Source organism: Lygodium microphyllum, chromosome 19, assembly GCF_053477565.2.
Source record: "Lygodium microphyllum isolate KBCC chromosome 19, Lygodium_microphyllum_v1.1.10, whole genome shotgun sequence".
NCBI lineage: Eukaryota > Viridiplantae > Streptophyta > Polypodiopsida > Schizaeales > Lygodiaceae > Lygodium > Lygodium microphyllum.
Window position 1 is genome coordinate 241,443 of NC_141153.1, and position 16,110 is coordinate 257,552.

At 39.9% G+C, this 16,110-nt stretch overlaps 1 protein-coding gene across 2 annotated transcripts in view; it reads right to left on the reverse strand.

Annotated features, from left to right (window-relative positions):
• Window positions 1-16,110, reverse strand: part of LOC148019482 (protein CHAPERONE-LIKE PROTEIN OF POR1, chloroplastic-like) — a 44,799-nt gene that overhangs the window by 17,691 nt on the left and 10,998 nt on the right. The window contains exon 2 of one of the 2 annotated variants that reach the window (XM_087700969.1): window positions 15,594-15,906. In XM_087700969.1, coding sequence (XP_087557095.1) covers window positions 15,594-15,840 — 247 coding nt within the window. In that variant the 5' untranslated portion in view covers window positions 15,841-15,906. Of the gene's footprint in view, window positions 1-15,593; window positions 15,944-16,110 lie in introns of those variants that run through there. The other variant, XM_087700967.1, reaches the window with a different exon arrangement.

Here is a 16,110-nt window from a genome sequence, read left to right on the forward strand (position 1 = left end):
TCCTTCTGCCTACCCACCTCTTCCCCCTCCTTCTTACTGCTATCAGACACTCTCACCTCCACCATCCTTCCCACCATCATCTTACTCCACCCACCCAACACCTCATGGTTCTAGCTCATCTTCTGCCAAGAATGCATTTAATGACAAGACTCGTTTTAACGGGTCAAACTTTACTACTTAGTCGAATTTGATGAGACATGTCCTTGATTCACAGAATCTATGGGATCTAGTGCAGGGGTTGGAACCCCAACCCAATCCCGCGCTTGTTCCATACGAGGTCGTCCGCTCCTGGAAATGCTAGGAATGCCTCCGCTATTGTCGAGCTGATGCAGGGCTTATTGCCTGAGTTTCATTCTCAGCTTCAGCATTTTGACTTAGCATCAAAGCGATGGGCACACTTGACTGACCACTATGCGGCTCGAGATAGGACCCATCGTATTAATCTTGACCATGAGCTTCAGCTTTTCAAAATTACTGACCGAGATGACTTGAAAGTCAAGTTGGCTGAGTATCGCCGTCTCCTCGCTGAATTCTCCACTACGGGGGCTCCCAAGTCCTCTGATGATCACGTCACATTGTTCCAAAATAAAATCCCCAAGAAATACTTCAATTTATAGTTTCAAAGTCTACCATGCCTACATTCTATGAATTTGAGTGTCAGTTGTTGCATTACGCACGGTTATTCGATCAGTTTTATATGAATTCCTCTTCAGAGGGGGCTCTTCTTGCTCATTCTCAGAAAGGGCAACAAGGAAAGGGCAAACCAAACCAAACCTCCACTCAAAATCAAAATCAAACTCAAAAGCTAAATCAATCTAGGGATTCTTAAGGAAACTCCCAGTCACAACTCAAACCTGGGTGGCAAAATGTACCTTCTTCATGTATCAGCTCATACGTCAAGCTATCATTAAGATAATGCTTTTGAATCCATTATTTTGCAATCTCTCTTTTCTTTTAACCTCCCAAATATTCTAACTTCATTGAGTGTAATCTTGTAGGTTGAGCTGCAAAATGTTATGCAAGTTGTCGCGGACGCCTCGAATTGTGCATCTATAGGATGGAAACTCCAAGCTGAGTTTCCATCCATAGCATGGACACCATGCGCTCGCTACACATTGTCTAAATCTTCTTATGGAAGATATAGGTAAGTTGGAGTGGGTGGCAAGGATTATTAGCAACGCTTGCACAATCATTGGCTTCGTCAACTCCAAGGTCCGAGTTCTTGTGATTTATCACTTATACTTGGACTTGGAGTTGAAGAAGCCTTTGAAGACTTGGTTTACGGCCATGCGGCTTCTCCTCAAGCATCTCTATGACGTTCACAATAAGCTTCAAAAAACAATCATGTTGGATGAATTCATGGAGTGCCTTGAAGGGGAACCCACATCAAGCCAAGTGAAAGCAAAGAAAGTTTACCAGCTTTGCTTAAAGGAGGAATTTTGGATGGACATAAAAGGCATTGTCATTGCCGTCACTCCCATCTACAAGGTGTTTCGCATGACGAATATAGAGGGGGCTACTATTGGCCTACTCTATCATCTTATGGCGGATGTGATGGAGAAGTTACAATCATCGACCATCTTGGATGGGGAGGCCTCTTCTTCATGGTACTCTTTTTATTTTCTATTTTTTTTAAATGATTCATGCTTCTTTTTGTTTTAGGATTTATAATTCAAATTGTGTCTCTAATTTTTTCTTTTATCCTCTAAATCTCTATTCTCTTATACCTATGTAGTGACATCTTCGATACTACCTCTAAAAGTGATGATATTCTCTTTTTAATGAAAAAGAGATGGGAGTGAATAAAGTGACCCATCCATGGGTTTGCAGCACTCTTGCATCCTACCTTCAAAAAACCTTCTCTCTCATAGATATCAATGTCCTTGCCGACTGCAATGCCTTTCTTCCAAAGGCTTTAGCACAAGAGCACCATGGTGCCTTCCTCCAAGAGCTCATAAATTATAGTGATCAAAGGGACACCACTTTCGCACCCACCATTTGTTAAAAGCGGAAATCGTTGTTACCTCCTTTTTTTTGGGGGAGCATTTGGCTACCAATTGCCCCACCTCCAAAGAGTGGCCTTAGGCATTCTTGCATAGGTTTGAAAATCTCCTCTTTTTTCATTTGATTCTAGTTACAACTTGCAAGTTTAAAGTTTAAATTTATTTTCTCTAGGATTATTCGTTGGATATATATGAGAGGAATTGGCTCGCCTATTTCCTCGTGCACGCCAAAATTCATAATAAGCTTAGCACGCAGCAATTAAAGCCACTAATTTATTGTCGCTCCAATTCACGCATACTACACAATATGCATAAGATGTCTATAGCAAGACAAGTATACCCTATTTTTATACTTTTTAGTTCATAACTTTATTTATTAATTATGAATTATATTAGAGTTTCATTTGTTTGATCTAAGTTTTTCATCCTTTAAATGTATAGATGAATGTAGATATACTCTAGCACTCCGCTAGCACACTTAAAAAGTGACTCGTAAGAGGGACCTAGAGAAGAAGTAAATATTTAGGAAGCTTTATTTGGAGCTCGAGGATATAGACTGACAGGTCTCTCACACTCCTGCACATCGAGTCTGTATTGTTCGCCCTCATGCCGCTAGTGGTGGAGCTTCCACTTCAGCATCCACATTGGCTGCCCATGATGCTTATGGGACCTTTAGATGCTACACCAGGCACGGGAGTGACTCAAGAAACACTCCTAGTTCAGCCCATGAAGATATACCTATCACTATCTCTCACATAGAGCTTAGAGAGCCCGAGTATGATGAGGAGGGCAATGTCTGTCACAACTCTATAGAAACAGAATTTGTATCCTTTTTCATTAATTTGTCTATATAATGATTTATTAAATTTATTTCCTTTGCACTAATTAGATATAAAGAAAAGTGCATTGGAGCTGGCCACTGATGAGTGGTCACAGGTTATGGTGGACCCACGCGGTGGGTTAGAGAAAAGATAGTTCACACTTCCACCTATATGACCCGATTGGGCGCCTGTGACTAGAACTCACGCATATCAGGGTTAGAGTCGCACACAGAAAGGATTGATGCCTTGAAGTGTGGGCTAGATCCACCAGAACAGACAGTTACAATCAACAAGATGGCATGATCATGAAATGCTTGTATAATGTGCATGTGTGGGCTGAAAGCTTGAAATGCACATTTCTTTGCATAAGAAAGTCACATGAAGATTCAGATACCATTTTTGCGATGTACACGGAAAAAGCTTTCATATGATACCCATATTGGGAGGGTCCCTAAATTTTAGGAGATCCCTAAATTTTAGGAGGTCCCTAAATTTTAGGAGCCTCGAATCAGCCTAAAAATGCTAGTCCTAAAAAATAGGGATGTCATTCTAAAAATAGTAAGTTCTGTACTCTGACTGTGCTTACTAAATTTGGTTGTTTCTATTCTTGACAGTATTCAACCCAAAAAGGAAGGCCATAGAGAAGAGACAAGTGTCAAGACACTTGTCACACAAGTTTCCAAGTGTCCCACCACTTGTCACATCTCATAACATGTGCCTGGACACTTGTCCTGTGCTACTCCACTTTCCCCTTTTGTACTAGCTCTCCCCTCTCCTATAAATAAGAGCTCGTTTTTCTTCATTCAACATCATTTTTCTTTGCTGTAAACTCATGTACAGCACCCACAGATAGCCAAAAACTGGCCCCATCCATCCCCATCATCATCCCCCACTTCTCCATTATCAAATTCCTCCATATTCCCTCTTCTATCACTGTTGTTTTACAAGACAGCAAGCCTGTAAATTCATTACAGCACCTCCTTCTTGAGCTCTTTCTTCCATTTTAGCTACAAGAAGCAAGCTCTATCCATGTACTGTTGATCAACGATGGAGAAAGGCTGAATTCCCCTTTTTCTTCTCTCATACTATAAAGAAATCAGTTCTTATCATTGCATAATAGATAATGCATGTGTGTTTGTACATCTTTGCATGATCTTGTGAGAGTGAGAATTACTTCTTCTCACTCTCAGGTTGATTGTAACTGAGCTCTTCCCTAAGGGACTTGGGTTGAGCAGAAATACATTCCTTCGGGGGGGGTTGCCCATCTTCAACCCTCAATCTTGTCTCCATTACTTTTACATTTTCATGGCTGTAATTTTGTGAGTAATTTTTATTTTCAGCTTTAAGTGTTCATTCTCTTTTATATTAAATCTCGAAAACAAGCAAATATCATAATTGTTAAGCATACTACGTTGTTCGGGGCGTTTACAGTGGTATCAGAGCTTTGGCTCGGTCCTCACCCCCAACATTGGTAGTGCTTACAATTATAAGTTTGTTTGTTTTCAGCCCTTGCATTGAGTGCTTGAGCATATTTTTTTTCTTTAGTCTCAATGGATCAATCGAGTGCTATCCTTCAAGCCATTCAAAGTCTTAGAGAGGAGAATCAGCAAATTCGTGAGCAACTTCTCAAACTAGAAAAAGTTGAGAATCCCAAAGAATTCAAGGAAAGAAGCCCATCTACTTCAAGAAGACAAAGCCATACCAATGAAAGGAGCCGATCAAGAAGTCCAAAGAGGCAGTCCCATTCTACTTCAAGACAAAGAAAGAGATCGCATCGAAGCTCATCCTCTTCTTCAAAGTCATCTGGCACCTATTCTGATGGATCCTCTTCTAGTAATGAAGAGTCTCACCCTTCTCGTGGAAGACCTCATCATCGTCAAAGGCATCGACATTCTTCACCCTCGTCTCCATCTTTATCCCCATCAAGCACTTCATCATCTTCAACCTCAAGATCCGAGCATGGACGAAGGCATAAGAAGAAGAAGAAGACTAAGTCACTATCTCAACTTGAAAAGAAGATCAAGTTCAGTATGTATGATGGTTCCCGAAATCCTGATCTTCTTCTGAAGTTTATTCGTCAATTTCAAATTTTGTATGGTCGTGACAAGTATAAAGAAAAAGAAAAGATTAAGTTTGCAACTTTACATTTAACCGACTTAGCCCATACTTGGTGGACGGGGTTGGAATATGATCATGCTGCCCCAAAATCATGGCGGTCCTTTGTTCGCCTGATACAAAGCCAATTTCTTCCTGTTCATTTCAAAAGAGATGTAAAAATGGAATGGGATCGGCTTTGGCAAAAGAAAAATGAGTCACTTGGTGACTATACCAAGAGATTTTGGGAGCTACTTTTGAAGGTCCAACATTTCAAGAAGATCAGCAGTTCGGAAAAGCTTAGGAAGTTTCAAGGAGGTTTGCATTTTAAACTTCGTACTGCTCTTAATCATTATCATTGTTCTAGTCTCAGGGAACTCATTGACCATGCTAAGACATGGGAAATGGAGCACAATGGCAACAAATCATTCCAAAAGAATGATAAGAAGAGAGTAGCTGATGATGAGGAGTATTCAGCCCCAAATGAAGGACAAAAACAGTGGCAAAAGCAGCCATCAAATCAAAAGAAGATAAAGCCCTATGCACCTCCTAATGCTCCTCAATTTCGCTCCAATCTATACCCACAAGCAAAGCAATTTTCCGAAGAAGAAAAGCAACGCTCCATGAAAGAAGGGAAGTGCTTTAAATGTGGACAAACAGGCCACATAGCGAAGCAATGTCCAAACAAGGGACAAAGCAAGGTTTCTGACAACCAGCCTAAGTCGCCAGTGAAAATCAATGCTATCAGTGATGTAGTTGCAAACACAACTCACACTCTAGAGACGCGCAAATTATTAAAAGCTTGGGGACAGTTGCAAGGTAAGCAAGCACTATTCTTGATAGATCTTGGGGCGAATGAAAATATCATTTCCTTGCAATTAGCTAAAGAGCTTGGACTAAAGAATGAAGAGATGGACACTCCGGCAGAAGTTCGCCAAGCTTTAAATGCTGATGAAGGTGACACAGTGAAGACTGTGATACCCTACATTGGCAAGCTCAAGTTTCAAATTCAAGGCTACAGTGACGAAGATACCTTCTGTATCGGAGACCTTGATGGTTGTGATGTGATTCTTGGCATGCCCTGGAATCATAGAGTAGATTCAACCATCTTCTCTCAGAAAAAGAAGGTAGAACTCACCAACAAAGGCAAGAAGTACGAGATCCAAGCTGGAGTTTCTGGAGACACCATACCTATGGTAAGCCATATGCAAGTCTCTAGAGCAATTAAGGATTGTGTTCAATGTTGTCTGCTTTATGTCACTGATGTAAAAGATAATATGAATGCTGAAAACCAAGAGCAACTTCAGCTCTTGGAAAAGTATAAAGATTGTTTTTCGGAAGATCTTCCTTATCAACTTCCCCCAGAAAAGCCAGAAGACCATCATATTGATATTATCCCGGGCAGTTCTTCTCCTAATATAGCACCATACCGTGTGAGCCGTCCTCAACAAGAAGAAATCAGAAAGCAAGTCGAAGACCTACTCAACCGTGGGCTAATTAGGCCAAGTAGCTCACCATTTTGTTCACCGGTTCTTCTTGTTCAAAAGAAAGATGGCACATTCAGGATGTGCATTGATTATCGAGCCCTCAACAAAATCACCGTGAAGAATCGGTTTCCTATTCCCAGAATTGACGACATTTTGGATCGTCTAGGAGGCTCAAAGGTTTTCAGCCGCATTGATCTAAAGAGTGGTTATCATCAAATTAGGGTAATACCACAAGATGTACACAAAACTGCTTTCCGCACTTCATATGGTCTTTATGAATTCTTGGTGGTTCCTTTCGGATTAACCAATGCACCAGCCACCTTTAATCGAATGATGGAGCGCATCTTTAGAGAGCATCGACAATATGTCGGTACTTTCTTTGATGATATTCTTGTCTTTAGCAAGAATGAAGAGGAGCATCATCAACACTTGGAAATTGTTCTACAATTACTACAACAAAATCAACTCTTGGTAAATGGTAAAAAGAGTGAATTTTTCATGCATAAAATAAATTACCTTGGGCATGTCATCTCTTCTGAAGGGATTCAGATGGATCCTGAAAAGATCAGGATAATCCAAGAATGGCCTCATCTTCGTGATGTACATGAGGTGTGATCGTTTCTTGGCTTATGTTCTTATTACCGCCGCTTCATCAAGCATTTTGCACATATGGCTTCTCCACTTCATGACCTTACAAAGAATAAGATCTCTTTCCAATGGAAGGAAAAAGAGAAGGCAGCCTTCACAAGACTGAAAACAGCTCTTACTTCTGGACCTGTTCTTATCATTCCAGATCTGGTAAAACCATTTGTGGTGGAAGCAGATGCTTGCGGTGATTGTATTGGTGCAGTGCTAAATCAAGAAGGCCATGCCGTAGCCTTTGAAAGCCGCCGTCTAAATGATGTGGAGAAAAGGTATGACATTTATGAAAAGGAGCTCTTAGCAGTGGTTCATGCTTTAAAGATATGGAAACATTATCTTTTAGGCAATGAATTCCTTATTAAAACCGATCATCAAAGCTTGAAGTATTTCAAGTCTCAAAAGCATTTGCAGGAGAAACATGCAAGATGGGAAAATTTCTTGTCTATGTTTCATTTTCAAATTATGTACACTCCAGGGAAACAAAATGTAGTTGCTGATGCACTTTCTAGAGTGCCTCGCATTGCAACTATTACAGTGGCTCATCATGAAGATTTTCAAACGATGAAGAATACTTATGATGAAGATACTGATTTTGCAGCAGTTTGGTCAAATTTACAGCAAGGAGGTTCTCATCCAGATTATTCCATCAAAGACGGTTACCTTCTCATGAACAATCGCCTTTGTGTCACTCTTCCTGTTCGACAAAAGGTGCTTAAAGAAAGTCATGAACCCCCTTATGCAGGGCATAGAGGGAGGGCAGCCACTCTAAGTGCAATTGAGCGCTACTTTTATTGGCCAACATTACGAAAAGATACACATAACTTCATTGAGGCTTGTCTGGTATGCCAAAAATCCAAATATGATAGGCAGAAGATTCCAGGATTGTTGCAACCTCTTCCAGTGCCCAAAGATCCATGGGAATCTATCACAATGGATTTCATCTCAGGTATTCCAAGAACACCTCAAGGTCATGATATGATTTGGGTCATAATTGATAGATTCAGCAAACAATCACATTTTATTCCATGTCATAAAACATTGAAATCCGCACAAGCTGCAAGACTTTTCATTCAACATATCTTCAGATTACATGGTATGCCTTCTGAGATCATTTCAGATAGAGACTCCAAATTCACAAGTAACTTTTGGCGTGCTTTATTTGAGAATTTGGAAACCACTTTAAAGTTCTCCTCAGCTTTTCATCCTCAAACTGACGGCCAAACAGAGGTGATGAATCTCACTCTTTTGGATATGTTGAAAGCTTATGTTAGTGAACATAAGTCGCAATGGGAGAAATATCTTCCATTATTGGAGTTTGCTTACAACAATACAGTGCACTCATCCACAGGGAAAGCTCCAAATGAAATAGTACAGGGTAAAGTGATTCCTCCTCCAATTATTCGCACTAAAGATAAGATTTTTGCTGCTGATGAGTTTGCTTCAGATTTAAAAACCACAATGGATCAAGTTCGAGCCACTATCAAAGTTTCCCAAGAGCGACAAAAGAAGCAAGTAGATAAACGAAGAAGACCTTTGGCTTTTGAAAAAGGTCAATATGTCTTGCTAAAGTTTGATAAAAGCAGGCTCAAACAAGGTTCTGGTCAAAATTCATCTTTTCCAAAGCTCTCCAGTAGATACTTTGGACCCTTCAAAGTGATTGAGAAAATAAATGAAGTTTCTTATCGACTTGAGCTTCCTGCTCATTGGAAAATACACAATGCTTTTCATGTAAGTTTGCTAAAACCTTACATAGGACCAGAACCAAAGGAACCCATTACTGAAGATCCCCCAGAAGTTGAAGAAACAGAGCAACTCTTGGAACCTGAAAAGATTTTGTTTCTCAAGGATCGAACCACGAGAAGTGGCCTTGTGACACGAAAATTCTTACTAAAATTCAAAAATCTACCCACAACAGATGCACAGTGGGTAGATGAAAAATTCATGAAGGATTACCCAAATATTCTACAGCAATATCAAGAAGCTTTTCAGCTGAGGACAGCTGAATAAAAGCCAGAGGGCTGTCACAACTCTATAGAAACAGAATTTGTATCCTTTTTCATTAATTTGTCTATATAATGATTTATTAAATTTATTTCCTTTGCACTAATTAGATATAAAGAAAAGTGCATTGGAGCTGGCCACTGATGAGTGGTCACAGGTTATGGTGGACCCACAAGGTGGGTTAGAGAAAAGATAGTTCACACTTCCACCTATATGACCCGATTGGGCGCCTGTGACTAGAACTCACGCATATCAGGGTTAGAGTCGCACACAGAAAGGATTGATGCCTTGAAGTGTGGGCTAGATCCACCAGAACAGACAGTTACAATCAACAAGATGGCATGATCATGAAATGCTTGTATAATGTGCATGTGTGGGCTGAAAGCTTGAAATGCACATTTCTTTGCATAAGAAAGTCACATGAAGATTCAGATACCATTTTTGCGATGTACACGGAAAAAGCTTTCATATGATACCCATATTGGGGGGGTCCCTAAATTTTAGGAGATCCCTAAATTTTAGGAGGTCCCTAAATTTTAGGAGCCTCGAATCAGCCTAAAAATGCTAGTCCTAAAAAATAGGAATGTCATTCTAAAAATAGTAAGTTCTGTACTCTGACTGTGCTTACTAAATTTGGTTGTTTCTATTCTTGACAGTATTCAACCCAAAAAGGAAGGCCATAGAGAAGAGACAAGTGTCAAGACACTTGTCACACAAGTTTCCAAGTGTCCCACCACTTGTCACATCTCATAACATGTGCCTGGACACTTGTCCTGTGCTACTCCACTTTCCCCTTTTGTACTAGCTCTCCCCTCTCCTATAAATAAGAGCTCGTTTTTCTTCATTCAACATCATTTTTCTTTGCTGTAAACTCATGTACAGCACCCACAGATAGCCAAAAACTGGCCCCATCCATCCCCATCATCATCCCCCACTTCTCCATTATCAAATTCCTCCATATTTCCTCTTCTATCACTGTTGTTTTACAAGACAGCAAGCCTGTAAATTCATTACAGCACCTCCTTCTTGAGCTCTTTCTTCCATTTTAGCTACAAGAAGCAAGCTCTATCCATGTACTGTTGATCAACGATGGAGAAAGGCTGAATTCCCCTTTTTCTTCTCTCATACTATAAAGAAATCAGTTCTTATCATTGCATAATAGATAATGCATGTGTGTTTGTACATCTTTGCATGATCTTGTGAGAGTGAGAATTACTTCTTCTCACTCTCAGGTTGATTGTAACTGAGCTCTTCCCTAAGGGACTTGGGTTGAGCAGAAATACATTCCTTCGGGGGGGGTTGCCCATCTTCAACCCTCAATCTTGTCTCCATTACTTTTACATTTTCATGGCTGTAATTTTGTGAGTAATTTTTATTTTCAGCTTTAAGTGTTCATTCTCTTTTATATTAAATCTCGAAAACAAGCAAATATCATAATTGTTAAGCATACTACGTTGTTCGGGGCGTTTACAATGTCATAAGTGAGGGTGATTTTGTTGAGGAGCATACTGGCTCCTCAAGTGGCAAAGAGGATGCTTCTACCTCTGATGCCGAGAGTAATATGAGCAGTTAGGGCCTAGGGATTTGTCGCTTGATCATGTGTCTTGATTCAGATTGAACCATGGTTTTTATCTCAATCCATTTTTATATACATGTTTGTATGAGTTTGTATATTTGGCTCATAATAAAGTTGTTGGTTTTATTATTCATGAATCATGACTCATGACTCATACTATACTCTTGGGTCTTTTCCCATCGATTGTAGAATTGGATGTAGCTCTGAGATTTATTAGTCTGATTAGTATCAAACATGACAACTCTACTTCCAAGAATGAACTATCTCAAGTAAAACAAGAAGAGGGTCTAGTTGATATTCCAACCCTGCTGTGATGTCCCACAAGTTTAAGGACATGTCTCATCAAATTTCACCAAGTCGTATAGTTAGACCTATTAGAAGTTGTCAGTGAATGCATACTTGGCTAATAAGGATAAAAAACTATGAGGTGTCAGATAAGAGGTGAAAGAAAAATAGAAAGGGGGATAAGGTGGGTAGGCAAGAACACGATTAGGGTTTCCATAAGGTGCTAATACAGGAGGCATTGCAATGGAGATAAGAATGCAAGACCCACGTGTAAATGTGGATATGGATGCAATGAAAGAGAAAGATAGGATGGGAGTAATTTAAAATTGAAGTATGGATAGAATTTAAGCGAATGGAGATGCATTATTTTTGTGGAAATTGAAATGTAGATGAAGATTAAAAAGATAAATAAAATGATACATCAACTTCAAATTAACTTTGAGATCCAAAACTTCAAGGAAAAATAGAATAAGCAAAACTTACAAAGGGATTACTAATTTTTTTAATACCCATCTCTTCTTGTATTTACATACAAAAACTGGTCATCTTCAAGACTTACAATTGAATGAACAGTGTGAAGATTTTCCTCTTCGTCTTCATTATTACCACAATCTTACTTAGAAGTGGAAACAACAGGAGTTGATATAGAAGTAAAAGCACACATATCTGACACAGAAGTAGATCCAGAGAAAGAAAAAGCAGGCTTATACTCCATGCAAGTTTCTCCAATAGAAGTCCCAAGTGGAGGTTTCATCCTTTTTACAAAACTAATAGATGTGTGCATAAAATCTAAAGGGAAATAACCAATATTATCTTTCAATTGTTGTTGGGCTCGATGCATGAGGATCAAGTCGAGCTCAACCCATGAAATCTTGTATGGTTTGTAGACTCCATGGCAGTATGATGTCTCTCTATCCATGTTGGAACCTTGCAAAGCAAGCTGTGAAGCCCACCCTTGTTCAAATTTCGGCATAATCACAAGAGACGCAAGGGACACGGGCCCGAAACACAGGGACTCCATTTTGAAATGCAAGACCTATCTCCAATGTGTAGGATGGGATACAAGGGACGTGACGTGTCATAGGATTTATACTATTTATTGTGGTCTTCAATCCACTAGTTTTATTGTTTCTCAACTTGTATTGTTTCTTGTGATCTTCTATCCGAGGATTCATTATTTAGTTGTTATTGTTGCACTTTAGTCTTTTTATCATATGGCATTTATGATTCCTCGCTTTTAACTTTTACTACATTTCTTAGTTCATACTATTTCTTGTAATCTTCAATCTAAGTACTCATTATTTAGCGTTTACTGTTGGACTTTAGTCTTCAAGTCATACAACATTTCTTAGTCACCATTTGGCATTGACAATTATTACATCTACTCTTCAATTTAAGTATCCATTGTTCATTCAAGTTTTAGCTTTCATGGCTAACGTATTGTTTTAAACTTTTATGGGATATTTTTAGAAGATTTTTGAGTTAAGCTATTATATTTGTTCAGTTTCTTTATAGAGTATTTCAATTATGTCTAGAAAATATATAATTTTTAGGTCCCCATCCCCATTCTGATCCCCTAACCCCCATCCCCTACTTTCCTCCATCCGCCCCCATTCCCATCTCCCATCCCCCATTCTTAGTGACTCGTTTTCAATATCGACTACTCTATAGACTGAAGTGATGAAGAAGTGTTTGAAGTCTTTGAGATCCTAATTTTGATGTTGAGCTTTCCAATCAAAAGCCTAGGTTGCTTCAAAAAGTACCTGGCTCTCATACCATGTGAAGAAGTACTCCAACACAAATAGAATTGAACAACAAATCACAAACTAACAAAAGAACTTGGTAGGTTTAGGATAAACCGTAACTCAGAGACAATGAGTAGAGAAGATAAATGAATAGTAAATTAATAAATGCAATGCTCAATACAACAAACACACTATGCAAGGTGAATACCTAACCTTGAACTCTAGTGTCTCTTAAAGACCGAGCTAGAGAGTATGAGCTAGAGAGTGTGTCATACTCTGTACAGATCTCGAAACATAGCAAACAGCCTCCGAAAGCATAGGGCAGCAGCAAACGCAGATCCAAAGAGACTGGATCAAGACTAGACAGCTCGAAAGAGTTGGCTACAAGCCGGAAACTCCTAGAAGAATGCAGGTGACTAACTATAAACAGCAAACACAGCAATGTTGATGACATGGCAAGCTAGGGGCAGCTGCTGGACTGAAGATGTAGGCTGCAGATGCCTGATCAACAATAAAAGCACCAGTCTAGTAACTCCAAGGCAGTGAACAATGGCTGAAAGTTGTCGCCTGATGGCTGCAAATCAGTGGCCAGCAATGAACACAAGCCTAGAGGACAAAAAACAACCACCAGCTGACTGATGGAGGACTTGATGTAGGCACCAACTGATGGACAGCAACCTCAAACTGAGATATCCACCAAGAAGGAGTGTAGACAGCAAAGAACACACACCAACAATCTACAAAACAAGGAAAGGCTGAGTGGTGGGCAGCTTGTCTATCCATAGATGAGTTTATCCTCCCAAATTAGGGTTCAGCTTATGGGACACACTCTCTAGGAAAGCAGTCAATTTAATGAAAATTTGGTAATAATCATGTTTTGGAGATGTAATAAAGAGCTAATCAATGTATAATGCATTTTTTAGCTCAAAACCATCACTCCCCCACAATCCTAAGAAGCTACTATACTCCATGTAGCAATTTTACTTGTCTACTCTATACGCTACATTAGCACCCTCGATTGGGGATAGTGTATGATTGGGTTTTCATTTAAGTCTAAACTATGGAGCTAGCTCAAAACAAATAAACTTTCAAACAAAAAAAAAAAGCAAAAACCAGGTCCCATTCACTTTGGTGACTCAAAAGAAGATATCCACCACCATTGAGATCCTCATAGATCCTTGGGTAGTCCAAAGTGACATGCTTGGCTCAATACCTTGATCTCGTTAGGGTGGGACCCTTTAGGCCAATACAAGCTGTCTCTACAATCTCTATGATCACTCTTTTTGGGCCTCAGAGGAGGTGTTAAGCTACCTTAACTCATTTCCTAAATTATCATATTTTACTAGCATTTTTCTAGATCATTAAAGAGCCCCAAAAAGATATTTCTGCTTATTGTACGACACACGAGCAAGTTGGTGGTTGTTAGACAGCTCCACTCCTTGAACACACAAATTTGTACCTTCTTCAATTATTCATTTCAGCATTCATTCCTTCATCAGATATGTCTTGTTTTGTGTTTTGTGTTCTTGTCTTAGTTCATTGTGTTTTTACTCATGTTCATACACCATGTTTTCTCGACAAAGTCTAACCTAACACCACAATTTCCATTCAAAACATAGATATTTGGCAAAGTTGTTAGCAACGTTTGGCATGACTTTTTGAAGAGCTATTTCATTGCCCCATGGACACAAAATTCAAGGTATCTTGGCATGCACAAAGTATAGTGGCAAATGTCACTAGCTAAAAGAGATGTTGTATGGTTCAAACACACCTTATCTGAGATCAGTTTTCCATAAAGTCAACAGTTGACTGTCATAGCTACCCAGCCATAGCCAAGAACCTTATGTTCCATGCTCACACGAATGTAGAGATCAAATACCCTTATGTTGGAAGAAGATCTTGGATCTCAAGCCAGAGGTTTTGTATTGTCCTACACAGGTCAACCTCATAGATACCATCATGAAGGCTCTTCCATTGCCTTCACTTTTAACTCACTTGCATTCCTGAGAATTCAAGGATCTAAGTGAAGCTATGAGCAGTCATGGTCGTCTCCTCATTATGAGCCCCACATTGAGCTATAGAGGGACACTACAAGCTCTGTCCAATCATGTTCGCATTTGTTTAACATGGTCCAGTTTTGGTTAAGAGTCCTAATTTTTTTCACCCACCACTGTTATTTTCGGGCCCCAGACACTTTCATGATATTTTAGGTCATTGAGTCTTGTGCACATATTTTAGGACACCTATCAAATGGGTGAAATGCACTCAATCATTCTGTCTCCCATCTTTCCAGTCTTCTTCACTCCCAGCATCCTCTTCATAGGCACACACTCTGTCATGTCCAGGTGCAGCATTGTGTCAGCCTTCTTCATTCTTTTGTTGATTATACATTGCCTTTGTCAGCTCCTCCAAGTCCAGGGATACTATTCACACTTTCTGGGTTCTTCTCGCATTCCAGCAGAAACCAGGTTTGAGGGATAAAGTATCCTCCACGAAATAGTTGCTACAATGAAAATTCCGTTCATGAAGAAAAGCTGTTTTTTTGGCAGGACATTCACACTAAGCTGTGATAAGTGTGAAATCCCAATGTGAGACATCAGAAAAGTTTCAGTCTAAACGCGTTGCCACTCCTATTAAGTGTTGCATTTTCCAAAACTCAATGTTACATATGATTACAAGCCTTTGGCCTGGCTTTTCAAAGGTCCCTCATGGTTAGCCCATATCCAGCTAAAGGTTTGCAATATAGTCCAAGTGTTCCTATCTCTGGCTGTTACTTCATGAGCTTCACATAGTCTGGTCATGGCAGCTTCGTTGCAGAAACAGATCTTTACAAGCACGCACCACCTGATTGCTGAAACTATAAACGGCTAGCACTGCAATTCAAACGTTTCATCTTAATATCGCTACTTCTAGAATTGCCGGCCCTACTTCATCCATACCTCCTCCGAAAGTGGCATCCATAGCGCGTATGACTGGTAAAGCACACCGGCCAGACAGGTGCTTCGCTCTCTCGGGTGCCATCGGCAATAGCCTTCTTCCGAGGAAGTCTGCGGGCAACCATGAGCAAGTGAAGGCAGACCTGCCGGAAGTGATGGCAGACCTAACGGAGCAAGCATGAGCGTGATGGCCACAAGGAAGAAGTCCCGCAGCCGCAGCAGCAGCAGAGGAAGAAGAAGCGACCTCCATCGTCTCCGGAACCCTCGAGGTTGGATTAGCCAATGGGGGTCCAAATACTCACCAAACCATGTTGTCCTGCATTATGCGATTACTAGGCGCTCCGCGCCTAGACTCAGTCCGGCGCTTCGCGCCGGGATGTGAAGCACAAATGTTTTAATTTGTTCACACATTCTTCCACTTAGAAATGAATCAAGTAGTCTTGCAAATTTTAAACTTTATTAAAAAATCTAATAATTCAACACAATAACATCGATTATCTCAACCATAATAATTGAAAAA